At 35.6% G+C, this 27,306-nt stretch overlaps 1 protein-coding gene across 1 annotated transcript in view; it reads left to right on the forward strand.

Annotated features, from left to right (window-relative positions):
* Positions 1–600: 600 nt before the first annotated feature.
* LOC121412015 (stabilin-2-like) overlaps positions 601–27,306 on the forward strand; it is a 67,118-nt gene continuing 40,412 nt past the window's right edge. The window contains exons 1-18 of the mRNA XM_041604928.1: positions 601–1,177; positions 2,415–2,555; positions 3,706–3,905; positions 5,088–5,276; positions 6,215–6,379; positions 6,945–7,115; positions 8,341–8,490; positions 9,832–9,894; positions 10,123–10,257; positions 12,647–12,688; positions 13,395–13,475; positions 14,090–14,239; positions 14,544–14,615; positions 15,266–15,377; positions 15,884–16,064; positions 16,514–16,610; positions 26,369–26,527; positions 26,952–27,044. Coding sequence (XP_041460862.1) covers positions 706–1,177; positions 2,415–2,555; positions 3,706–3,905; positions 5,088–5,276; positions 6,215–6,379; positions 6,945–7,115; positions 8,341–8,490; positions 9,832–9,894; positions 10,123–10,257; positions 12,647–12,688; positions 13,395–13,475; positions 14,090–14,239; positions 14,544–14,615; positions 15,266–15,377; positions 15,884–16,064; positions 16,514–16,610; positions 26,369–26,527; positions 26,952–27,044 — 2,673 coding nt within the window. The 5' untranslated portion in view covers positions 601–705. The remainder of the gene's footprint in view (positions 1,178–2,414; positions 2,556–3,705; positions 3,906–5,087; positions 5,277–6,214; positions 6,380–6,944; positions 7,116–8,340; positions 8,491–9,831; positions 9,895–10,122; positions 10,258–12,646; positions 12,689–13,394; positions 13,476–14,089; positions 14,240–14,543; positions 14,616–15,265; positions 15,378–15,883; positions 16,065–16,513; positions 16,611–26,368; positions 26,528–26,951; positions 27,045–27,306) is intronic.

The following is a 27,306-nucleotide window of genomic DNA, read 5'->3' on the forward strand; positions in this document are numbered from 1 at the left end:
TGTTTATTTTATGGGGGGGGGGCTATTTTGTATTTTGTTGTCTTTTTTCTTTATATTGAAGTCTGGGACTCAAAAGCACTCCGAAAAAAAAACTTTGGGACGTGATATAATATCCGGGGGGGGGGACCTAAATTGAATTGAATTTATTCAATTCAAACCAGTCCAATTAGGAGAACAATTAAAGTACAAACAAAATAAATGGCTACATTAAGTGGAGGGCGGGGTTATCAAAAATGGCCTCCAAAATAACAGTAGCATTTTCAAATTTCGTTTACAGTATAAAAATGTTTACTGAAAAAATTAATTGGGGATGGTGCGGGGGGGGGGCTGAAAAAATCCACATGGCGTTCCGAAGAACATTCGTCGGAGGCTATTCTTATTTTCAAGTGTAAACTTGTTGTTGCCCCTCCTTTTCATGTAGTGATATTTCTATATACGAATGTACAATTTTATGTTTTAATCATGATATCAAGAATAAATTGAATTTGAATTGAATTGATCGAATCGGGGGGGGGGGGGTATATATCCGGGCGGTATATCGGTGCGGTATATCGGTACGGTGTAACCGCGGCCAGCTCCATAGACGTCTGCTATGCTAGCGACTAGCGAGTTGGTCTGTTTGAGCACGCTGAGGTGAGGGTACATCAATAACTTCTGACCACACGTTTTGTTTATGATTTTGAGATGCCATGATATATTGCTACGATGGATAAAGGTGATATAGGTCTAATGAGATTAAATATTGACTGTTCAATCATTCTTATAGTACTCTTCTTGTTTACCTCTCAACAAACATCGAGTGAAGAACCGATCTTACGCAGGCATCGGGAACTGGACGCTCAGCACCCCGTACTTCCTCGCGACACACGATCAGCAACCGCCTCAACTCGTAATGCGTCTCTGTTGACTGCGCCAAATTCAAAATACTGTGCAAAGCTCACAGATAGCGTTGAATATACGACATGCACGATGTGTGCAGTAAGTAACCTTCAAGTTCAAGAAGACTCGATGGGAAACGTATGTCCTCTTCATAAACGACCAACTGGTAGAGCAACTCGAGGTTGTATTGCTGGGTATTTTCCAGTCTTCAGTTTTGAAGGATGTAACTTTGAGTGTGTTGATAGCGACTCAGACTTTACAGAATGCTGTCCAGGTTATTGGGGACCTCATTGCTCAGGTATCTTCATTTTACTACCCCCCCAAAAATACAAGCCTATAAGTTTATTATTCATATAATTAATTACAGATGTGCTCATCTACCATCATGACCATGTTGTGGCTTATTGACTGCATTGGAACTTGCACTTGACCTTGGCCTTGAATTAATGTGCTGTTCATAATGTTTAGCATGCTGGCTAGTTTAGGCACTAAAAGCCTGTCAACATTGTTTCTATTAATAGGAATCCCACTATTAAGCAACTTTCCCCATGTTTCCAATTATTTGTAAATGCAGAAATTTGAGGTTTATACAAAAATGAGATCTACATGATTCCTGCAGGAAAGACATGGCTCTGAATTTTGGCAAGGTACCTAACAAAACTTGCTTGCTAAGTAAGAAAATGGAGGGAGAGGTGGAGGAAAAAAGAAGAAAAATGTGAAGGGAGAAGAAGATGGAAGAGGAAGGGAAAAAAATAAAAGAATAATATAGAGAATAAGGAGATGGATTAGGATGCAGTTCTAAGGGAAAAAAAGGAGGAGAAAGGAAATGATTAAAGTTAAAACTCACAATCTTAAAGATCAAGTCCACCCCAGAAAAGTGTTGATTTGAAAAATAAAGAAAAATCAAACAAGCATAACACTGAAAATTTCATCAAAATTGGATGTAAAATAAGAAAGTTATGTCATTTTAAAGTTTCGCTTATTTTTCACAAAACAGTGATATGCACAACTGATCGACATTCAAATGAGACAGACGATGATGTCCTTCACTCACTATTTCTTTTGTTTTTTATTGTTTGAATTATACAGTATTTCATTTTTTACAGATTTGACAATAAGGACCAATTTGACTGAACCATATTGTATTAAGCAATGGCAATTCCACATTTTTTTAGGGAGGAATTAATTGTTGTTTCCCTTGACAATGAGGAGAAAATTCGATTATTTCATATTTCATGTAATAAAATACAAAAGAAATAGTGAGTGGATGACATCATCAGTCTCCTCATTTGCATACTGACCAGGATGTGTAACTGTTATGTGAAATTAAGCGAAACTTAAAAATGTCATAACTTTCTTATTTTATATCCGATTTTGATGAAATTATCAGTGTTATGCTTGTTGGATTTTTCTCTTTTTATTCAAATAAACTTTTTGTTGTGGTGGACTTGTCCTTTAGCTCTAAAAGTAGATTCAACCGTTCTATTGGCTCCTTTTCAACATTTCTTAATTTCTAATGAATGTTATGAATATAGAATGTCTTGGAGGACCATTATATCCTTGCTCTTCTCATGGGAAGTGTGATGATGGCAGGAATGGAACAGGAGAATGTATCTGTGATGATGGTTTATGTACTGGCACAGCTTGTGACATATGTACTGGAAATTCTTGTTCAGGTAAGTTGGCAGCATCTGCAAATATGGCTGCATAATGATGTAAATAAAATAATTGGAGGGGCTGTATATTTTTTAGAATGTTGCTGATATAATCCTTCTTTTTATTTCTTGTTCAAACTTAAGAATTTACACTTGAAAAGTTTCATTTCAGGAAAAGAAATAAATTCTCACAAATATTGAGTATATTTTCCACCTACCATCATGTAAATCCTCTTACCCCTACTACTACTACTACTATTACTACTGCTACTACTACTACTACTGCTACTACTACTACTACTACTACTACGTCTACTGCTACTACGTCTACTGCTACTACGTCTACTGCTGCTACGTCTACTGCTACTACTAAGTCTATGTCTACTACTACTAGTACGTCTCCTACTACTACGTCTACTGCTACTACTACGTCTACTGCTACTTCTACGTCTACTGCTAGGTCTACGTCTATGTCTACTACTACTATTACTAGTACGTGTTCTACTACTACTACTACTACTACTACTACGTCTACTGCTACTACTACGTCTACTGCTACTTCTACGTCTACTGCTAGGTCTACGTCTACTACTACGTCTACGTCTACTACTACGTCTACTGCTACTACTACGTCTACTACTACTACTACATCTACTGTTACTACTACTACGTCTACTAGTAGTACGTCTACCACTACTATGTCTACTGCTATTACTACATCAACTGCTACTACTACGTCTACTGCTACTACTATGTCTACTAATAACTCTACTACTTCTACGTCTACTACTATGTCTACTACTACTATGTCTACTTCTACGTCGTCTACTACTATGTCGTCTACTACTACTACTATTACATCTACTACTACTTCTACATAGTACCACTTCCACCATTACAATCACCACTATTTCTGCTATAACAAACACTCATCCTACCACTGATCTTACCCCTGTTCCTACTCATGTGCAAACTCCTATTACTCCTATAATATTACTTCCACTACCACTCTTTTGCCACCAATCACTACTAGGCTATCACAAATTCCTACCAATACCACATTTACCATTATTGCAAGACAAATTCCTACCCAGTATGCTGTGATATCAATGAAAAGAGTGTGATGCTGATACCTGCTGAATATCATGTCTTTATCTGTTGTATTTGATAGAAAAACAAATGTGCATCTATAATTACGACTGTCGTACTGGTGCATATTGTGAGTTCCGTTCACGGGAAGATTCATATTGTCAGTGTTTGGATGGATACCATGGTGATGGTGTGAATTGCCATCCAATCAACCCTTGCATGGAGAACTCTTATCACTGTCCCTCCAGTACATCGCTCTGTGTTTATGATGGTCCAAACAAAGTAATTTCTTACATTTATCCTAATCAGATTTTTTTTTTGCATTGTTTCATAAATCTTTGTTCAATTTTCTTTAAAATGTTGAAGTATTTCACTAGTCGCTTATAAATATTTTGATCTCCTATGGGGATGATATAGTTTCCAATTCAATTCAATTTGATTCACTCTAGGGAAAAAATGGTAGTCAAGTTCTCCCTTGCTATACACTAATGTGGATAACATTTTAAAAAAAATGTTTTTTTGTCCCACTTAGAGAAAAGGATTGGTCACTTTGAAATTAATTCTTCTTGAATTATTTTTATTCTATATAATTAAACAGTCAAACATTTATTGGAATGCAAAATTTTTATATTAAATGCTTTCTTATAACAATAACTCCATCTAATAAGTTGAATAACATAGTACCTTTAATTATGACACAAATGTTGAATTAATGATTGTTTTGTGAACTTCAACATTTCTTTTTCCTCTGTACTTATACTCAAACAATAACAAATAGAGAATGACTGAGCATTAATCAGAAAAAGAAAGAGCATTTTATTGTATTTTTTTTGGTATCCTATTGTATGTTGTATATTTACCCTTGCATAAACAGGAGATATTGAATTGCAAAAATCAAGTTACTCCAACTTCCAATACTTTAATTCAAATATTTTTGTGTCCATTCACACTCAAGTTATTCGTGCCAAGCAACTTATTTCCCTCTGATCTCAGAACATAATAGTGCATGAATGGATTGTTTCTTCCTATGGGCTCATTTAATGTGCATCATGTCAGATACCATTTTTATATTCAAGGAAAAAAATTAGTTTCACAGGATTATTTTCTATATAATGTTAATTTTTATATGGGTAACTACAAAATTGATGTAGTCATAAAATCATCATGAATAAATCCCCAATACATGACATACATGTATGGGAAGGATGATCAGTTATGTCTCATTTAATCTTCAGAGGATTGAAGCTTTCCATTTATAAGGATTACTTTGGTGCATATAATTTTTTGCACTCAAACGGTGTCTCCTATTCAGTATGAACTAGAAACCACAATTCAATTCAGTTTCTAAAAGAAATTGAATTAAACGCTTTCATGTAATTTATAACAAAGCATTGTTAATTTTTTTTTCTTAATAATCAGCAATTCTTGAGGTGTAAATTTTTATTGTCTTGACTCGCACAATAGTATCATTGTGAATGCAAGCCTGGATACTCAGAATTTCAAGTAGGATGTTTCCAAGACGAGTGCCAAGGCAATAATGTATCATGTGTGCCTGGTGCAGAGTGTGCAACAATTAGCCCTGGGGAAATTCTTTGTCAGTGTACATCAGGTTATGTTGGCAATGGCTTGATATGCTTTGGAAATGTGATTGAGGTGAGATTTAAAGTCTTCATATATCCTAGGTTAACAATAAGAGTTTAATCTGGTGGCCAAAACAATGCATGGCAAACAGACTATTTCTATTTCTGATTTTCCTCAATAATGCCACGATTTCCATCAGGTTTATTACATATATAAAAAAACCCAGAAGATTGGGCTAGTATTATCTTGATGTGATTCACAGAATATATATTTTGAGAATTGTAAATTAAGATTTCACAATTTGAAGAGTTTTATGATGGAGGGTTATAAGTAGTTGGTAACCCCCAGAATCTCTGTGGACAGTCACCTTGACGGAGAGCTTCTTGAAGTCCTGTACATGTAACACCTATTTGCTTGTTCAACATATTAAAATGTCAAATTTTTCTATATATAAATATTTTTTTGTATTAACATGGACATGGTATGGCCCTTAGACCACCACTATGATTTTTATTTGAACTGAATTCTTTTAACATTTTGTTTAAATTTAATACAGTGTTTGTATTGTGGATTATCAAAGTCATTTGAACAAATAGCTATTGATGCTAGGGAATTAATCTTGTTTCAAAACCTATAATTAATATTTCATTTGACTTGATTATTTCTAAAACTGTTCTAGACCACAGTGTGGGAGAAAGAAAGAGAGATTTATTAATTCTATTGACCCCCTTTGGTGTATGAGAGTATTACTAAATTATATATTTACAATACATAACAGCTTACATCTTTACAAACCTGGCTTTTCTGGCTGTTTAACTACTCTCCCACTATGAGTATTTATCTTAGACTAATTTATCTCTCCTACATGTAGTTTTTGTACAATATTATTAATCACTATTACTTTGTTTTGGTGTCTGAGCAAATTGCATCATTATGATTAGCAAATTTGGCTATTTTCTTAAGTAAGATTGAATATTTCTGTCATACATGTTTGCATGAATTGTTTTCAGAGATTAGAACACCTGAATGGAGAAGAAGGTGACCTTGAAGGAAGGCTAACTGAAGCCCTGCTGCTCCTAGAGGCTTCATCTGTATGTCAATGGCTGAGGGATAGAGGTGTCTTATACACTGTCTTCATACCTCTTGATGAAGCTCCTGAGTTTGCCAACCCAGAGGTAGCAAAAACTGTGTTGTTAGATTCCAAGATTCTGTTAGGGTTTAAATCATAATTTTGTGAGCATACAAAACATATTTGAGTAGGCCAGCAAATGCTGTTGATTAGATGCCAATATGCAATGCATAAAGATTGTACGGTATATCTGGTTGCTTGAGACTATTGGAAAGGAATTTACTGCTTACTTTCGGTTTTCATGATAAAAAAGCTTGTAGGTGATCTGAAGCCTGCAATATGTAATTATTAATTGAATGAATTATTTTTAGTTTCTATTGTCAAAACCAGATCTATGCATATTTTCCTTTTTAGATCTCTACACAGTTTGATTTTTTTTTGCAGATTTTTAAATATTGACTCTAGAATATTAGTTACTTTTATATTGTACTTTGCATGTGTAGCCTTTTAAATCACTTGATTGAATGCATACTATTGAGTAAAAAGAAAATATTCTAAACATAGCTGCATGTAAGTTTATCCTGCAATTTGTTAACATATTTATTTCAGTTTGATATACACTGTAGTGAAGTCATTTTCTTGATTTCATTTTGTAACTTAATACTCTCAAGTTTGCAACACAGCTAGTGGCTGGCCTATCAAGAGGAAGTGACGACAATGCTGAGGTTTTCCTGGAGGCTGTGTCTAGAATACATATTGTACCTGGCTATGTGGACAATCACATCCTGAATAGAATCAACACTGTATATAACATAGCTGGCCAGAAAATTTTTGTCAGTCAGGTGGGATATGCTTGTATATTTTTCTGAATTGTAATAGGAAATTCAATTCAATTTAGCCTTTTCCACATGGATATAAAAACACACTACTGCTGTGTAAAGAGCTTGGTTGTTGTGGAAAAAAAATCACAGGCAGACCGAGCAGGATTTGAACCCACAATCTCTGTTTTACTAGACCAGTGTCATAACCACTAGACTGCCGGAGTGCCATAAGTGATCTGGGTTCAAACGACAAGGGTGTATATATTTACATTTCTTAAAGACCAACTGTTTTTGTATGAATTTATGTATACTAAAATGAAGAAATTTGTGAAATAGAACAAGATAAGTGTCTGCATAGAATGAGAAAAAATTGAAAGAAAAATCACATAGCTAATGCAAATAAAGAAGTGCTAATGAAAGGCCACACATATCGCTGATGCTATGTTCTCCATTAGCAGTTTACTTCCCCCGTCCAAGAGATACACTCCATCTCTGCTAAAATACCAATGTTCTTGGCAGTGACTTATGTACGAGTACTTCCTGTCCGCTGGACCCCCATCTAGCATACTTGTTGACATCTTTTCGCACATCAAATTGCGATTTGGGATGTAATGTTTGTATCTCGACTGTAATAAAATAGGCAGGATGATATGCTTGAAAATGATATGTAACACTGGGGTAACAATGGTCTTTCTGTATTTAGAGTCTTATCCACTGCTTGGCAACACTCCTTAGCAGCATTCAGCCCCTAGTCATTAGAGCTGACATGGCTGATCAGCATTCCTGGAAAAGATGGCGACCTCAGCAGACTTTGTAATTGTTGTTGGAAGTTGTGTAGTGATGCTCCGGCTTTTGATATGTGGCAATCAGCTGGAAAACATCCTGCTATTGACATCAATAAAATTTTACAAAGGGCCTGCTATCTGCCTGTGTCATGCCAACATCATTGTATTCTATTACAATTAAGTTATTTTCATAACCTAAAAGTAAAAAAAAATTCTTCAGAATAAGCAATATCCACTTCAGAAATTTCAGACTAAGGTTGAACCATTACCAATACGTCAGGCTGAGACTATCCTTTTTTTAACCTCCATGTACATTCTTGTGTTCTCCTTGTACATTGCCAAAGGGCCATCCATACAAGTGTATAGGTTTCGAAGGTGGCAGCCTCCTAAAATGGTCACATTTTTTGTGTCTGGTGGAAAGTGTGCATCTTCTATTTTATTCTATTATAATCCTTTATCAGGGTTCTGGCAAACTTACTATAGGTCTAGGTGAGGAAGGCGATGGAGAGATGGCAAGGGTGATACACACTGATCTAGTGGCATCAAATGGAGTAATCCACATTATAGATAGAGTTCTTCTTCCTCCTGATGATGTCAGCACAAGGGCTCAGGTCAGTTATAAATTGATTTGAGTTTTAAAGATTTGATTCCAGAGTATCCTTTAGAACTGTGCTTTGGTCCTCATGATTAGTTGGTAATTGTACTTTCACCTGGTGATAAAGGAAGAATTAAACATTATTGTATAGTAAGACTACCCAAGTGCAATGTATAGACTAAGTGGCATTATAGTGCATGCAAAGGAGTTCATTATACCATAATATGAGTGTCCATAGATTTCAAATTACTTGAAATTTGAAATTTATGTACACAAATGTTATTGTGTATTAACCGACAATTAGCATGTATTATGTGTTATATAAGATGGAACTCTTCTGACTTGAAATTGTATCAAAATATATCTGAACTTACCTGAACTACGAAATGTACCATTTGCAGAAATTGCTGGTATATGCCATGATTGTGGCCATATATACTGGATTATGTAATTGCAAAAAGAGGGCAATTGACCCTCTAATACAACCCATCTTGTGGGTTAGTGCATGGGATTGGGGTAATGGGGAACATTGGTGGTAACTTGATGAGCCATGTGACTCTATAATCTCTTGGTATATTTAGACCTTTATAAATTTGTTATGTTAAGCAGTGTCAAAATAATTATTTTTATTTTAGTATCATAAAATAAATGATTCAATAATTCTTATTTTTAAAAAATAATTCTTGATTTTCCAATATTTTGTTTTACAATGAAGAAAATGGAAAATAACAGGTTATAACGAATGTTATACTGATATAGCTTCTCTGTAATATATTTTAAAAGAACTCTAGCTTGACAAGTCTAACTCATTTGGATGGCTAGAATTCATATTTCATGTCCTCAAATAATTGCAAGATAAATGTAAATACTTTTTACTACAACTCTGGATCTGACTGTCTTATGCCGACAATTATAACAATGACTTTTTCATTTGCTTTTTTTGCAGATGAACAAACTAGCTGTCACATAATGTGCTTAGTCATTTTATTATTGTGCAATCATTTCCTTTGTGACATAAATAAATGATGCTCTGCCTTTTGGAGATATTGATTATTGACTGTAGATTACAGCTTTCTGACTTACTTAGTATGCCTCAGTCAGAATACAACAATTTTCTGCAATATGGCAGTATTCTGAGGCGTTTCCCTAGCCTGAATAGTGATATCATCTCATACTTGAAATTGAAAAATTTAAACATTAAACTTTGGTCAAAGTTTAATATTCAGAAGTTTAGTTTACAAACCTAGGCATAAGGTCCACTTTAATTAATATTATTTTTATACCTTTAACTTGGCAATTAAGGTGTACTCTTAAAAGATTTCTTGTAAAAGTGTTTTGATCTGTCATCATTTAACAGGGTTCCATGTTAGATGTTCTTTCAAGTTACACCAATCTTGGGATTTTCACAGGAATGATTAAGGTAAGAAGTGAATATGATATCACTTGACTTTGAGCTATTCCTCTTTTTCTTTTTCATCTTTTGTTGTTGTTATTTTTATCTTCTCCTTCTTCCTTCTCCTCTTCTTCTTTTTCTTCTTCTTCCTCTTCTTCTGTTTCCTTTTTTAATACCTTCTTTTATTTTCTTCTTCGTCATCTGTTCTTTTGGCTGTTAGTAAACATGTGCAATGTATTGACTTGTATTTTCCAGAGTTCTCCTTCGCTCCAATTAGCCCTAGATTCTCCGGAAGTTTCTTACACCGTCTTTGCCATCCCAGATGATGCCTTGCAACAATTTACCCCTGATAAGGCTTCTTTGTTACTCTTATCAGGCAAATGGCAATCGGTAATGTATACAGGGATGAAGAGAGATAGAGAGTGCCTGAATCATTGCATTGAAAAATAATTATATTTTACTGGATGATTCAGAATAGGATACCAGAAATAATTTACGAATGAACTCCAATATTAGATGAATTTAGATGAGTGCAATATTGACCCAAGCGAAATATTTCTGGTAGGCTGAGTCATCATCCCTTTTTTTATTTTGACTGGTGACCACTGGGGATTTCTTTTTTAGGAGACTGGTTACCTGCTGAAATAAAGAAATACATGTACATTAGAAATTTAGTGACACCGAAGACTGAATTATCATCCAGGCTTAGGCTTATATTTCCTTATCTAGAGCCATATATCAAATTTTCACATGATGTTATTGTTTCCAAACATTTACCAACCAAGTAGAGTTAAAAACTAACGTTATGAAGGAGGATTTTCTTGCTTGAATTTATTTGCCAGAAGTGTTGTATTCTTTTTGTGTGTCCATAGCCATGTTGTTCTGTTTGTTTTCACTGTAAAGTGGTAACTACCTTTACTTTTGTTTGTGGCAAGCAAAACAACTGCTGTGCATATGCAATGGGATTAGAATGTTTTGAGCCAACAAATTCAAGTAAGAGCCTTGAGAAATCCTTCTTGTTTCTATTATTTCCTTATCAAAACTTGGTTGACCATGGTTTAGAAATAGAAGTATCATGTGAAAAGTATATATAGATCTAGATAAGGAAATGTAAGCCTAAACTTGGTTAATTATTCAGTCTGTTGACATTGAATATCTTATGTATTTCTTCATTTTAGTGGCGCGCCGGTCTAGACAAACTTGCACTAGTGATCAGCATCGTCAGGAGGGTCAGGTGGACTGCCTGGTTCAACTCAAGCATGAAATCTGGTATCCTATGAAGAAAATCATTTGCAATTATCATTTATTTTCTTCAATGATTAATTTTCGTAAGGCTGAACAAGACAGCATGATAATAAGAAATTCACCAGATTTTAGTACATTGTGCATTGCACTCTGATATTTCACAGGTAGTTAATGAGGATCATAAATGCATCAATAAAAAGCCCATTATTGTTTATAATATTTATAATATATTCACTTTTTGTCTCACCTGAACGAAGTTTGGCAGAGACCTAGTGATCACTTTTCCTTTTAGTCTGTTGACTTGTTACAAAAATGTTAAAGTTTTGTTCAACTTGCCTTCATTTCTTTATGTTTATACTTCGTACATATGATCCTTGGGTAATACCTCATGTGAGCCAATAAGAATGATAAGGTCAAAGGTCATCTAGGGGTCAAAATGTCAAATGATATGAGGTCATGTCCATCCCTTTTTAAAGTTTTTGTTAAACTTGTTCTCATTTTTTATTGTCTTCCCGATGTTGCCCACAATCGTGCAAGTTGATTATTATGACAAGATGAATAAGGAAGATCAATGAAGAAGACACCTGTCATTTCTGCATCAGTTATGTTCATACTTCATAAATATGATTCTTGGGTAATACCAAATGTGTGTAGTTGAGGATGTTGAAGTCAAAGGTCATCTATGGGTCAAATGTTTTGTTCAACTTTCTCTCATTTCTTAATTTCTGCATTAATTATGTTTACATTTGGTTTATATAATCCTTTGGTAATACCACATGCTTTTGTGTGTCAGTGAGGATAATGAGGTCAAAGTTCATCTAGGGGGTCAAAGGTCAATGAAATGAGGTCATGTCCATCCTTTTTAATTTTTTTTTCAATTTGCTCTCATTTCTTTATTTCTGCATTTGTTTTGATCACACTAGGTTCAAATGATCCTTAGGTAATACCGCATATGTCTTGTTGAAGATGATGGGGTCAAAATGTCAAGTTTTTGTTAAATTAGCTCTTATTTCTTTATTTCTGCATCAATTGTTTTCATACTTGGTTCAAATAATCATGAGGTTATACCACATGTGTGTTTATGAGGGTCATTTAGAGGCCAAAAGATCATATTGCATATTTCATTGATCGCGAAATCAACCTCCTTGTATTTGCTGATATTTTCTCCTGTCACTCCCTGTACTGGTTTACCATCATGTTTTCAAATTTTGATCAATCCTTATCTGCAAAGCCCTCAACAGTAAGGGACTGTGGTTGATGCACCCCTCAAATACTATAAAATAGTAATTTAATTAGAAAAAATGATTACTGTAAATTCATATAGAATATTCATACAAAAATAGATTTTGAATGGCCAGAAGTGCATATATTTACAAACAAATTCTTGTGCATGTGTTGGAAGGATGGGGGGGGGTATTTTATCTATGTATGTATTTGTAAAGTGTAAACCAAAGATTAAAGCATTTATGATTGAACTTTTTAGCATAATCATTTCCAACTCAACATCCATTCTTGTACTTTTACCCTTTTCTAGTTTGTGAGATATTTCATCCATGAACATTTGGCTCCAGAAAAAGTAAGTTAAGTATATACCGAGTCAGATAATGTTATGTTATTATGATCTAATACCTTGAAGTTGTAATGTTTATATTTATGGAAAATTTAGCTGTAATTTCTGATTACTCTTTAGTATTTATTCTATATCAATAAAACAAAGAATATTTAGAATGATATTATGTCTTTTGCTTTATATGCCACTCTTTATTTCTAGATAACACAAAGTTGAAAATGGCGGTCAACAAATTTTTTTAGAAGGCATCTTGTAGAATCTGCTTTCTTTAGGACCTTGTCCTATTCCATGAAATAAGGATGATAGTTTGGTATGTTTATATGAATTGATTGCTCTGCCTAGCAAGCAAGATAGCAAGCTAAAAGTAAAGAGTAACCTTGCTAAAAGTTTTCCAGGTAATGTAAATATATTTAAGCAAACTAGTTGTTTGTTTTAGTGAAAATAGTGTTTTTCAAAAAGCTTCACAGATTTCCTCTGATATTCAGTATTTCTAACAGACAAATACGATTAATTTGGGATGGTACACTTGAGTTTTGCAAATGTTTTTCCATGTGCTACTTAGCATCCAATTTGATATTTATATAGATTGCATTATATTGTAGATTATTAAGTTTCCTGACACTTGATTTTACTCAATGTATTATTGGAAGATTTTTGAGAAATTTCAAGTTAAATGAATGATCTCATTATTTTTTAAAACTTTTTTTTTCAGCTGTCCATCAATGACTTGATAAAGGCTGGTGTTTTCCGTAATTATCGCCAGGAGAGCTTTGAAATAAGAGTATCTGAGAATGTAAGTGAAAAACATTGGTTTTACAGCTTTAGACAAGATTTAATTTGTTGAAAAAGAAGCAAGCCGCATTTTCATCAAGGTGATCAGGCTACTTAAGCTCTCAATGAATGATTTGGAGTTAATATTGAAAATGGAGCTCAAATTTTTTTCTTGATATGCCCAAATGAAAAGTCAGAGGCATGTTGTATCACAGCTGAACTTCTCTCTGAAATATCCTCTAAACATTAAAAATTGCCAATTAAGGACATTTCACAGTTGTTTTTATGCATTCTGATTTTGAGTTACATACTGCAAATTGACTTTGATATGACTTCACAGCAGAGCGATTAACTGTTAGGGCCCCTTTGGGTCAGGAAATTTCTTAAATACCAGGGAATATTTGAATGTTTATTATTTTTCACTTGAAAATTTTGGCAGGCCATGGTTAATTTGTTTGTTGGCCACAGTTTCAGACAGGTGTGAAAGGGCAAGTGTGGTGGGGAAAACACTACTAGTGAATGAAAAATAGAAAAGGCATTGGTACATGCCAAAATCACTATAGATTATTTTTCATTGTACTCTATTGAGTGTGTTTTCTCACTTTGAAACATCTCATTTGTTTCTATTTCTTCCAGGGTTGTATTAGTGTTCCAGGCATTGGCAACATTACATCTCGTGATATAGCAGCAACTAATGGTGTCATTCACATTCTTCATTCAATATTTTACTCTAGTTCATTCTTCCAATCCCCAGAGATATGTTTCAAGAACCAAACAGAAGAAATGGTAATTATTAGAATATTATGTTATTAGAACTAAAAAATAGAAAATATTGATGTACTTAAAATTGCAACAACTTTTGGGTTCTGTTAATATTTTGGAACTTTCGTGAGGAAACATGAATTATTTATCTTTTTTATGCAGATAAAGAGAGAGAAAGTGGGGGAGGGGGGAGGGGCAAAAACTGATGAACAGAGGAGGGGAAGGTAGACAAAAACAGATCAGAGATGGAATAGATGTGTAAATATGACATAGTCTTCATACTCTCCAAAGGATATGATTAATTCTTTGTTGTTGTTTTTTCCTACAGATACAGGAGTGTTGTGATGGTTTCTATAGTCCTGCATGCTTAAGATGTAGTGGATGTAATTGGGGTGGCCAAGTGAGTATAAAACATGCATTTACTGGTATTTTTGTTTTATGAGATGAAATTCTTTAGTTAATCTACTGTATTCATTTTACTTTACAATTTATGAAATGTTTCATATTGATATATTGTTGAAATTTTACTATATTGTTGAAATGTTGAAATATGAAAAATGAACTAAATAAAAACAAAATTGATTATCAAATCTGTTACACTTTATTGAATCATACAATTTGTTGAAATGATATTTCATCTATGTGATTTTAATAAACCTGTCCTCTGTGGATGTCAATCGCACAGTTTGGTATCTGTGGTGATGAGCCCGCACACTTTATTGATAGTCTCATGACATGTTTCATGATAATTTCTCATGCACGTTATGAAATACAATGTGCATTTTGTCATGAATTATTTGGCCACTTGTTCTTGATTAGAAAACAGGAATGTTTTGCAGCATACTGGAATTCCTTTATTGTATGGATTTGTAAAGCATGGCAAATAGGATAGCATTTACCATATTATACCATATTATAACATTAGTTATTGCTTCTTTTACATTATAAAAATATTTTGGATAAGAGATTGAAAAGTAACCATTTGGGTACTCACAGACTTTTGTTCTGAATGGCTGTATATGTTGTATTCTACTTTTCTTTCTGTTTTAGTGTGATGATGGCATCCAGGGTTCTGGAAGTTGTATTTGTGAATCTGCTTATGATGGTGTAGACTGCGATCTCTGCAAAGACAGCACAATGTTTGGATGGCATTGTAATCAATGTGAGTCTTGGCCACATCTGGAATTATTAAGGCAGGGGTTTAGATCTTAAAAGGAATTTATTTAAAGAGAAAAAAAAATGCTTCAAAATTTAAGCAGGTGCCTGTCAGGGGTCTGTTACGGAAAATGATGTGGATTGTTCAGCTATAAAAATTTTGCTTTGTGTGAATATTAATTATTTTTTCTGAATGATTTTTCAGAACTTTTCCAAATCACTTTTGATTTATAACTGGGGATGTGAATGAGCAACAGTTATAATATCAACAATTTCTACAGTTTGGATAGTTTTTCCCACCTAGATTTGAAATTCCTCTGTAACAATTAATGTAAAGTACCTTTGTACTTGTGTTTATTACTAAAGTACTTTGTCATTTTCTGTCATTATTACCTTCTAAATTATACTTTTAAATCTCTTTATCTCTCCCTCCCCTCTCTCAATCTGTCTCTTTCTTCACTCTCTACTTCCCTCTCTCCTCTCTATATTTCTGTTATGATATCTATGTAACAGCATGTTCATGCATTCATGGGGAGTGCAGCAATGGTCCTTGGGGTACAGGTCATTGCAAATTTGACACCTGTTTATCAGGATTCACAGGAGAGGACTGTCATCTCCAAACTACCCCTTGTGGACCTGAAGAAATCCAGTGTCATGCTCATTCCATGTGTGTCATTGAGAAAGGTTCATCAAGGTAAATAAACTTAACCAACTCTGGGGTGGGGCTGGCAGTACAGGTCTTCGAAACTTGTTTTCTTTGGGTATCAAGTTTATCAAAATCAAACAAGTGGTCAAGGGTTCACTGCATGTTTTGTGGTGTCTCCTCAGAAAATAACATTTACTAAGGAGTTTAACAGGGTCATCTCTCCTTCCATATTAAACAATCAATTTGACAGAGCCCAATTCATAGGATGATTAAGCTATAATTTTGATTTGTTGGTATTTGTTCCCGACACACTCCTGTCTTTTTTTTCACAACATTATAATAAACCATAATTTCAGTCGGTCCTTGCACTGATTACTGCATGGTACATGGTACAGTAGAGAAGTGGTTGCATGACATGCACTCCTGCATGTAGAACCAATTTCTTTTGCAAGTGCCCACTTTGTTGAATTATAATTATAATCTCAATGTCTATACAGGTGTGTGTGCAATAGAAACTATACAGGTAATGGAACAGACTGTGTGCCTATCAATCCTTGCACGCAATCCTCTGATAGCCCATGTGACTCTGATGTGGTGAGTTGGTATATCCCTCATCCCCTTTCTCTTCGTCATACCAATCAAGCAAAATACCTTTATTGAGATTTATTTCAATGTTCTAGCCATATTCACAAATGTTTTCTGAGTTAAATCATGATTGAGTAGTATATGTAACTCAGGGTAGACAAATTTGTCGAAGGTCTCTAAAAGTAGATGGTTAGCTCTGAATGTTCACATCATAATGAATTTCGGTGTAAAGCGGATAGCAGTGCATGGGTTGAGTTGACTCAAATTTGGGTGAGCAGTTTTAAATTGGCAGGCTTGCTTCATCTGTATCATCTGATTCATAGATCACAAATTAATCAGAGCTCCAGTGAAAATATTGGGGCGCTCATTAGAAGGTGTGCATCTGGGAAAGGTTTTTTTTAAATTAATTTATTTATTTGTTCTTTTGCTGGATGGCCCTCTTCAAACACAGTCTGTTCTTCTGAGGGGTCCAGTACACATTAAGAATGTAAGAATACAAACATATAATAGAAAAAAAAAGATGCATAAATCATATAAAGTGCTGAGTTAAGGTGGTTCTAAGCTTCCTCCTGAAGGTAGTATTAAAGAGAAGTTTTTCATGAAAAGTCAGGGATTTCCACAGACATGCTTGCCCTTTGCCAGTCAGATTCAAGGATTTTCAACAAATCCTTTCCAACAAAGTCCTCTGTGATGGTGATGCCTCACCATTATTAGAAATCTATTGAATCCATATATTGTGACCATTCACTTTGAAGCTTGTGACCTGCTCAATAAGACTATGTTTTTTTTTCTTAATTTATGCAAATTAAGAAAATATTTGATTGAATATGCAAATTCAAATGCATATGCAATGAGATTGTAATGCAATAGAGTGCATATAAACGTGTATATGTTTACACAAAGATTTACATGCATTTGCATGGGACATTTCATCACAAGCAAACTGGATATAAAATATCCATGATATGTTTCCATTGCACAAGGACAAATTATTCATAAAGTCTTATTTTCTACACTAGAATTACAAATATATGCAAATAAGATGAATATGTAAATGAGAGTCATTGAATAACTGTGCAAGTACTTGCCCTGATTTGTATTGAGCAATGCCTATAGTTGGTCTCCAATATGCATTGATGCACATATAACACGAACAGATTTATATCTTCAACACAAACAGTGAATAAAGTAAAAGAAAAATTGAAGAAGAAATTGAAACTCAAATCCATGTGTGGAATGAAGAATACCAGACATACCTGTTAACTAACTATCAGAGTTGCTGTATCATCTTCACTCTCTGTTGGCACACCAAAGGATTCTTGTACTAAATCCTTGAGGTTTGATGCCATCTTTTCCCATGTTAGCTGTACTGTAGTGCCTTCTATCCTCTTAATGCACATATGCAAATATTTGGTCTGGAGGGGGCTACCTCAATATGCATTGCCTGAAGTTATGTGTTGGGCAGCAACTTTCTGTGACTTACTACCTGAGGACTTTAACATTTCCTCTACCTGCCTCTAATGTTGCCAAAACCCAAAATACTGGATACCTTCTGTAGATCTATGCAAGTCATGGATGCGTTTAATTTCCCTTGATTTCTTTTTACTACTCTTTCCTTTCAAGAATCTGGCTCTTCTTCTGTGATGTCCATTCTGTGTACTTTTTCTTGACGTCTCCTGTCTTTCTTCATGCATCAGCAATTACAGATGCTGCTTCATTACCTGACGTTGACAAAATCCATGATGACGTTTTATTCAGGCTATACATGAACATTGCTTCATGGGCCATCAGCATGGTATTTGGACACCACTTTATGAGTTGGTCAAAGTAAGCAAATACCCTCTCAGCAAATTTATTGTGTTTCTCCACACTTAACTTATGTTGAATATCAACATGTAGTGAATCTTCTTGGAGGAATTCAGATGCATTGCTTCTGACAAATTTAGTCATAGCAAGGAGCACATTTTATAGAATGACTTCAACAAGTCCATCAAATTTGGTAGGTTGCATCACTTTCCATTTTCTCTTTTCAACAGGCTGAGCTCTCCTATCATGAATCTTCCAGGATCATCTGTTGTCTGTTGTAGCACATTGTAGAGGTCACATTTGTCCTGGACATATCCAAAATATGGATGTTCCCGTCTTCTAGTTTTCTCCATAGAGGCCCTGTCACAAACTCACTAATAAGTCCAAGGCTACGCAACCCTGCAAGTATGAAATCCTCTTGTAGGTTGCACTGAACAACCTGCGTGTTTGTTCATCGCACCATACTTCACAAGAAAGCTTGTCATGTGCCCTGCTTTGAAGTAGATGATGTTGAAACCGTTCCCATGAGATGGCTTCAACGGTAATCTCGTTAGATTGTGCTCTTCCATGTAACCTTGAATGTCAATCCTTAATTGATCATGCATGCATGATTGCTCATTCCCATCTCTTGCAAAGGCTTTGCTGCCATTTATTACGAGACATGGGTCACTGTTTTTGACTTTCATTATTGGAGCATTTTTCCTTACCAGCAGCTCCACATATTCGCCTCCCTATACAGAGCCTTCTCTGTCTTCTGAAGTGCAGCTTCTGTCACTTCTTCATATCGCATGAGTCTATTTAGTCCACCGAAAAAAAGCATTGAGTTCCTCCAAGGGTCTCTGTTCTTTTGGGTCCATTGATACCCAGTTGTGGATTGTTGGGTGCATATCCTTGCGATTCAGCAGGTTCCATTTCTGTTGCAGCCTCATCTGATTTTGTGTTTGTTATGTTCATCAGATTGTTGCTTCCTAGACCTCCTTCCCTGCTGATGTAATTTATGTTTTCAATGAGTTCTTGTGGCAGTAATATGCAACATGGGCATCATTTGTTTTTTACCTAAAAGCATGTTCACTCATGATAAAGGATTCTTTAAAGTAAGCTGTTGCTTCTTTTCAAACAAATATATTCAACATCAAGAATAGGTGATATGATAGCCTCATGTCTGACCTTACATATCCTTCAATACAATTAATTCTACAGGTGCAAATTGATGATTTATGACTGTAACAGTTACAAGTTTCTTCATGATCTTTTTTTAACAATGATCACTGAGATGCCTGTATATGAGTTGCCTGTTTTTAATTTTTGCATTACTTCTTAACATGGAAGATTACTTTCTCAGTTACATTAAACAGAATGATACATGCAATTTTTTTGAAAGCAGATATTGCTTATAAGATACTCTTCTGTGGTGTTGTGCAAAGATTTGTATTAGGCAATGCCTGTCCTTGGTCTCCAATGCATTGATGCACATACATCACGAACAGTTTCATAACTTCAACACAAACAGTGAATAAAGTAAAAGAAAAATTGAAGAAGAAATTGAAACTCAAATCCATGTGTGGAATGAAGAATAGCAGACATACATGTTAACTAACTATCAGAGTAGCTGTATCATCTTCACTCTCTGTTGGAAACACCAAAGGATTCTTGTACTAAATTCTTGAGGTTTGATGCCATCTCTTCCCATGTTAGCTGTACTGTAGTGCCTTCGATCCTCTTAATTCACGTATGCAAATATTTGGTCTGTGGGGGGCTACCTCAATATGCATTGCCTGAATTTAAGTGCTGGGCAGCAACTTTCTGTTACTTACTAGCTAAGGACTTCAATATTTCATCTATTTTAATGCCATTAATGTCGCCAAACCCATAATACTGGATACCTCCTGTATATCTGGGCAAGTCATGGATGCGTTTCATTTCCCTTGATTTCCTTTTACTACTCTTTCCCTTCAGGAATCTGTCTCTTCTATTCTGTGATATTCGCTGTGAGTCCATTCTGTGTACTTTTTCTTGACATCTCTTGTCTTTCTTCATGCATCAGTAATTGCTGATGCTGCTTCATTACCTGACGTCGACTAAAGCCATGATGACGTATTTTGGGCTATACATGAATATTGCTTCATGGGCCATCAGCATGGTATTTGGGCACCACTTTATGAGCTGGTCAAAGTAAGCAAATACCCACTCAGCAAATTTATTGTGTTTCTCCACACTTAACGTTACTTATGTTGAATATCAACATGTAGTGAATCTTCTAGCAGGAATTCAGATGCATTGCTTCTGACAAATTTAGTCATAGCAAGGAGCACATTTTGTCGAATGACTTCAACAAGTCCATCAAATTTGATAGGTTGCATCACTTTCCATTATCTCTTTTCAACAGGCTGAGCTCTCCTATCATGAATCTTCCAGGATCATCTGTTGCCTGTTGTAGAACATTGTAGAGGTCACATTTGTCCTGGACATATCCAAAATATGGATGTTCCTGTCTTCTAGTTTTCTCCATAGAGGCCTTGTCACAAACTCACTAATAAGTACAAGATTATGCAACCCTGCAAGTAGGAAATCCTCTGGTAGGTTGCACTAAACAACCTGCTTGCTTGTTCATTGCACCATACTTCTCAAGAAAGCTTGTCATCTTTTTATGTAGGAAGTACATGTGCACTGCTTTTAAGCAGAAAATGTTGAAACCGTTCCCATGAGATGGCTTCAAGGGTAATATCGTTAGTTTGTGCTCTTCCATGTAACCTTGAATGTTAACCCTTAATTGATCATGCATGCATGATTGCTCATTCCCAACTCTTGCAAAGGCTTTGCTGCCATTTATTACGAGACATGGGACACTGTTTTTGACTTTCATTATTGAAGCATTTTTCCTTACCAGCAGCTCCACAATTTTGCCTCCCCATACAGAGCCTTCTCTGTCTCCTGAAGTGCAGCTTCTGTCACTCCTACATACTGCAGGAGTCTATTTAGTCCACAAAAAAAAAGAATTGAGTTCCTCTTAGGGTCTCTGTTCTTTTTGGTCCATTGATACCCAGTTGTGATGGATTGTTGGGTGCATATCCTGGCGATACAGCAGGTTCCATTTCTGTTGCAGCCCCATCTGATTTTGTGTTTGTTATGTTCATCAGATTGTTGCTTCCTAGACCTCCTTCCCTGCTGATGTAATTTATGTTTTCAATGAGTTCTTGTGGCAGTAATATGCCACATGGGCATCATTTGTTTTTTACCCTTAAAGCATGTTCACTCATGATAAAGGATTCTTTAAAGTAAGCTGTTGCTTCTTTTCAAACAAATATATTCAACATCAAGAATAGTTGATTTGATAGCCTCATGTCTGACCTTACATATCCTTCAATACAATTTATTCTACAGGTGCAAATTGATGATTTATGACTTTATCAGTCACAGGATTCTTCATGATCTTTTTTTAACAATGATCACTGAGATGCCTGTATATGAGTTGCCTGTTTTTGCATTACTTTTTAACATGGAACATTACTATCTCAGTAACATTAAACAGAATGATATATGCAATTTTTTTCAAAGCAGATATTGTTTTGAAGATACTCTTCTGTGGTGTTGTGCAAAGATTTGTATGAGGCAATGCCTATCGTTGGTCTCCCATGCTTTGATGCACATACATCACAAACAGTTTCATATCTTCAACACAAACGGTGAATAAAGTAAAAGAAAAATTGAGGAAGAAATTGAAACTCAAATCCATGTGTGGAATGAAGAATACCAGACATACCTGTTAACTAACTATCAGAGTAGCTGTATCATCTTCACTCTCTGTTGGAAACACCAAAGGATTCTTGTACTAAATTCTTGAGGTTTGATGCCATCTCTTCCCATGTTAGCTGTACTGTAGTGCCTTCGATCCTCTTAATTCACGTATGCAAATATTTGGTCTGTGGGGGGCTACCTCAATATGCATTGCCTGAATTTAAGTGCTGGGCAGCAACTTTCTGTTACTTACTAGCTAAGGACTTCAATATTTCATCTATTTTAATGCCATTAATGTCGCCAAACCCATAATACTGGATACCTCCTGTATATCTGGGCAAGTCATGGATGCGTTTCATTTCCCTTGATTTCCTTTTACTACTCTTTCCCTTCAGGAATCTGTCTCTTCTATTCTGTGATATTCGCTGTGAGTCCATTCTGTGTACTTTTTCTTGACATCTCTTGTCTTCATGCATCAGCAATTACTGATGCTGCTTCATTACCTGACGTCGACTAAAGCCATGATGACGTATTTTGGGCTATACATGAATATTGCTTCATGGGCCATCAGCATGGTATTTGGGCACCACTTTATGAGCTGGTCAAAGTAAGCAAATACCCACTCAGCAAATTTATTGTGTTTCTCCACACTTAACGTTACTTATGTTGAATATCAACATGTAGTGAATCTTCTAGCAGGAATTCAGATGCATTGCTTCTGACAAATTTAGTCATAGCAAGGAGCACATTTTGTCGAATGACTTCAACAAGTCCATCAAATTTGATAGGTTGCATCACTTTCCATTATCTCTTTTCAACAGGCTGAGCTCTCCTATCATGAATCTTCCAGGATCATCTGTTGCCTGTTGTAGAACATTGTAGAGGTCACATTTGTCCTGGACATATCCAAAATATGGATGTTCCTGTCTTCTAGTTTTCTCCATAGAGGCCTTGTCACAAACTCACTAATAAGTACAAGATTATGCAACCCTGCAAGTAGGAAATCCTCTGGTAGGTTGCACTAAACAACCTGCTTGCTTGTTCATTGCACCATACTTCTCAAGAAAGCTTGTCATCTTTTTATGTAGGAAGTACATGTGCACTGCTTTTAAGCAGAAAATGTTGAAACCGTTCCCATGAGATGGCTTCAAGGGTAATATCGTTAGTTTGTGCTCTTCCATGTAACCTTGAATGTTAACCCTTAATTGATCATGCATGCATGATTGCTCATTCCCAACTCTTGCAAAGGCTTTGCTGCCATTTATTACGAGACATGGGACACTGTTTTTGACTTTCATTATTGAAGCATTTTTCCTTACCAGCAGCTCCACAATTTTGCCTCCCCATACAGAGCCTTCTCTGTCTCCTGAAGTGCAGCTTCTGTCACTCCTACATACTGCAGGAGTCTATTTAGTCCACAAAAAAAAAGAATTGAGTTCCTCTTAGGGTCTCTGTTCTTTTTGGTCCATTGATACCCAGTTGTGATGGATTGTTGGGTGCATATCCTGGCGATACAGCAGGTTCCATTTCTGTTGCAGCCCCATCTGATTTTGTGTTTGTTATGTTCATCAGATTGTTGCTTCCTAGACCTCCTTCCCTGCTGATGTAATTTATGTTTTCAATGAGTTCTTGTGGCAGTAATATGCCACATGGGCATCATTTGTTTTTTACCCTTAAAGCATGTTCACTCATGATAAAGGATTCTTTAAAGTAAGCTGTTGCTTCTTTTCAAACAAATATATTCAACATCAAGAATAGTTGATTTGATAGCCTCATGTCTGACCTTACATATCCTTCAATACAATTTATTCTACAGGTGCAAATTGATGATTTATGACTTTATCAGTCACAGGATTCTTCATGATCTTTTTTTAACAATGATCACTGAGATGCCTGTATATGAGTTGCCTGTTTTTGCATTACTTTTTAACATGGAACATTACTATCTCAGTAACATTAAACAGAATGATATATGCAATTTTTTTTAAAGCAGATATTGTTTTGAAGATACTCTTCTGTGGTGTTGTGCAAAGATTTGTATGAGGCAATGCCTATCGTTGGTCTCCCATGCTTTGATGCACATACATCACAAACAGTTTCATATCTTCAACACAAACGGTGAATAAAGTAAAAGAAAAATTGAGGAAGAAATTGAAACTCAAATCCATGTGTGGAATGAAGAATACCAGACATACCTGTTAACTAACTATCAGAGTAGCTGTATCATCTTCACTCTCTGTTGGAAACACCAAAGGATTCTTGTACTAAATTCTTGAGGTTTGATGCCATCTCTTCCCATGTTAGCTGTACTGTAGTGCCTTCGATCCTCTTAATGCACATATGCAAATATTTGGTCTGTTCTTAGATGCATTGCTTCTGACAAATTTAGTCATAGCAAGGAGCACATTTTGTAGAATGACTTCAACTTGAAGTCCATTAAATGTGGTAGGTTGCATTAGTTTCCATTTTCTCTTTCCGACAGGCTCAGCTCTCCCATTATGAATCTTCCAGGATCATCTGTTGCCTGTTGAAGAACATTGTAGAGGTCACATTTGTCCTGGACATATCCAAAATATGGATGTTCCTGTCTTCTAGCTTTCTCCATAGAGGCCCTGTCACAAACTCACTAATAAGTCCAAGGCTATGCAACCCAGCAAGTATGAAATCCTTTGTAGGTTGCACTGAACAATCTGCATGTTTGTTCATAGCACCATACTTCTCAAGAAAGCTTGCCATCCTTTTATGTAGGAAGTACATATTCCCTGCTTTGGAGAGGATGATGTTCAAACCTTCCCATGAAATGGTTCCAGTGGTAATCTCCCTAGATTGTGCTCTTCCATGTAACCTTGAATGTCAATCCTTAATTGACCATGCATGCATGATTGCTCATTCCCACCTTTTGCAAAGGCTTTGCTGCCATTTTTGCTGAGACATGGGACACTGTTTTTGCTTTCATTATTGAAGCATTTTTCCTTACCAGCAGCTCCACATTTACCCTCCCCATACAGAGCCTTCTCTGTCTCCTGAAGTGCAGCTTCTGTCACTTCTACATACTGCAGGAGTCTATTGAAAAAAGGATTGAGTTCCTTTAAGGGTCTCTGTTCTTTTGGGTCCATTGATACTCAGTTTTGTTGGAATGGTTGGTGCATATCCTGGTGACACAGCAGGTTCCATTTCATTTCTGTTGCAGCCCCATCTGTTGTTGTGTTTATGTTCATCAGATTCTTGCTTCCTATACCTCCTTCCCTGCTGAGGTAATTTATGTTTTCAATGAGTTCTTTGAATGTTTCTATGGTATCATTCGCACTATTTGTTGCCATTTCTTACAACCACAAGACATAGAACCTCTTATCATCATCTGAACAATGGAACCCCATCACCCTTTCCCATGCCATACTTGTTTCATCAGAAAGAAGAGTTGTGTTCGGCTTTATAGATAGTTCTGCTGCCAGATGCTCTTGTGATAAGATCATCATGCATTACTTCCTAATGTTAGATAATTTTGGAGTGAAGGTACTCACCTTACAATCTAAAACGCCACAAACCCAGGTAAAATTCGAAATCTTGTGTGTCACATGATTATGTGAGGAGCAGTATTTTTACTTTTTGGCTTAGCCTGCGATTCAAAATGCCAGCATATGTCGTTCGACCAGGCTGGTTTCAAAACGCTTTTCAAGTAAAGAGTGGAAAAGACGTTTTTTTTTCATGGGAGCAGACCATATGGATGTGAGCGCACGGTTGATTGGGCATCACTACCTGAAACACTACCATGAAACTTCTATTCATGACATTGTACTTCATATTTGGTTGCAAAAATATTAATTTGGTACAGATGCAGATTGGATATTACAGTATTGCATCCTGCTACCTACTAAATCAAACAACCTAGGCCCTGTAACATAAAATATACAATCAGTTATACAAATGAGCATAAGTGAAAGTCTATAGTAAATCATGTACAAAGTATTACACATATCTCTTCATATTACACTACCATGATGTGATAGCATTACATTGGTAATTTATTCATAAGTCCATGGCCATGTGACCTAGAATACACAACAAGGGAGTGTTCAATTTGGGGCAAATGTAGGCAAACTATGTCATATAGGCTTTAGTTTATCTCTTTACGCTTTTAAGTCCATTGTTAAAACTCCTCTGGATACATTATCCTGTCAATTCCATATAACATAATACTGAGACATTTTTCTTTCATCATTTGATAGGCGGATTGTATCTTCACTGGGCCTGGAGCATATCAATGTGCATGTAAAGAAGGCTTTACAGGAAGGAATATGGCCTGTACCCCAAGAGATCGTTGCCTTGTAGATAATGGAGGATGCCATCAGAATGCAATTTGTTTTCATGAATTCATCCTCGATTTGGTAAAGAAAAATTAGATTTTGCTGCACTTAAGCATTTTATGAAACTTGTACATAGTGAATTGATGAAAACAGACATGCACTTGATCGTTTTGCTTTATATACTAAATGACTGAAAGGTAAAACTTTACATTCTGATAATCAAATTACATATTTGAAATGATATTAATCATTCAAAAACTTGTTTACAATATAGATTTGACAATATCCATGATATTAATGACAACAGAATATGTACAGAATTAATGATAGTGGAAGTGAAGCAAGTGCATTTAATAAAAATGCAAGGGCTTTCTATTATCTTTAAATAGACTTATGTTCTTATTTAGATGGCTTCTTTGAAATTATCAGTTTATTGCTACCGGTACATAAGTGTATGACAAAGAAATGCCTCATATTTAAAACTTATTCTCTTATTTATTCAAAGACTGAATGCATCTGTAGTTTTGGCTTTGAGGGCAATGGATATCAATGTGAACCAATCAATGCATGCTTGAGACCACATGACTGTGATGTTGAGGTAAGTTTGACACCAATAACTCATTTAGGTTATACCTCGTCTGAGATTTAGATTTAGTTAGTTTGGAGGTTTAGATTAAGTTAGTTTGAAGGTTGTGTTTGGGAAAAGTGTAAGGTATACTTCAGTCATTCTCAATTACTTTTTTGGAAGCGCCACATTTCTTGTTGAGAATCGGTAATGCTCCACTATCCATTACGCAATATCAGCGGAGGGGTTCCAGAGGCCCCTGATGGGGGTCGAGGGGGCAGAGCCCCCAGAAGTT

The sequence above is a fragment of the Lytechinus variegatus genome, chromosome 3, assembly GCF_018143015.1.
Source record: "Lytechinus variegatus isolate NC3 chromosome 3, Lvar_3.0, whole genome shotgun sequence".
NCBI lineage: Eukaryota > Metazoa > Echinodermata > Echinoidea > Temnopleuroida > Toxopneustidae > Lytechinus > Lytechinus variegatus.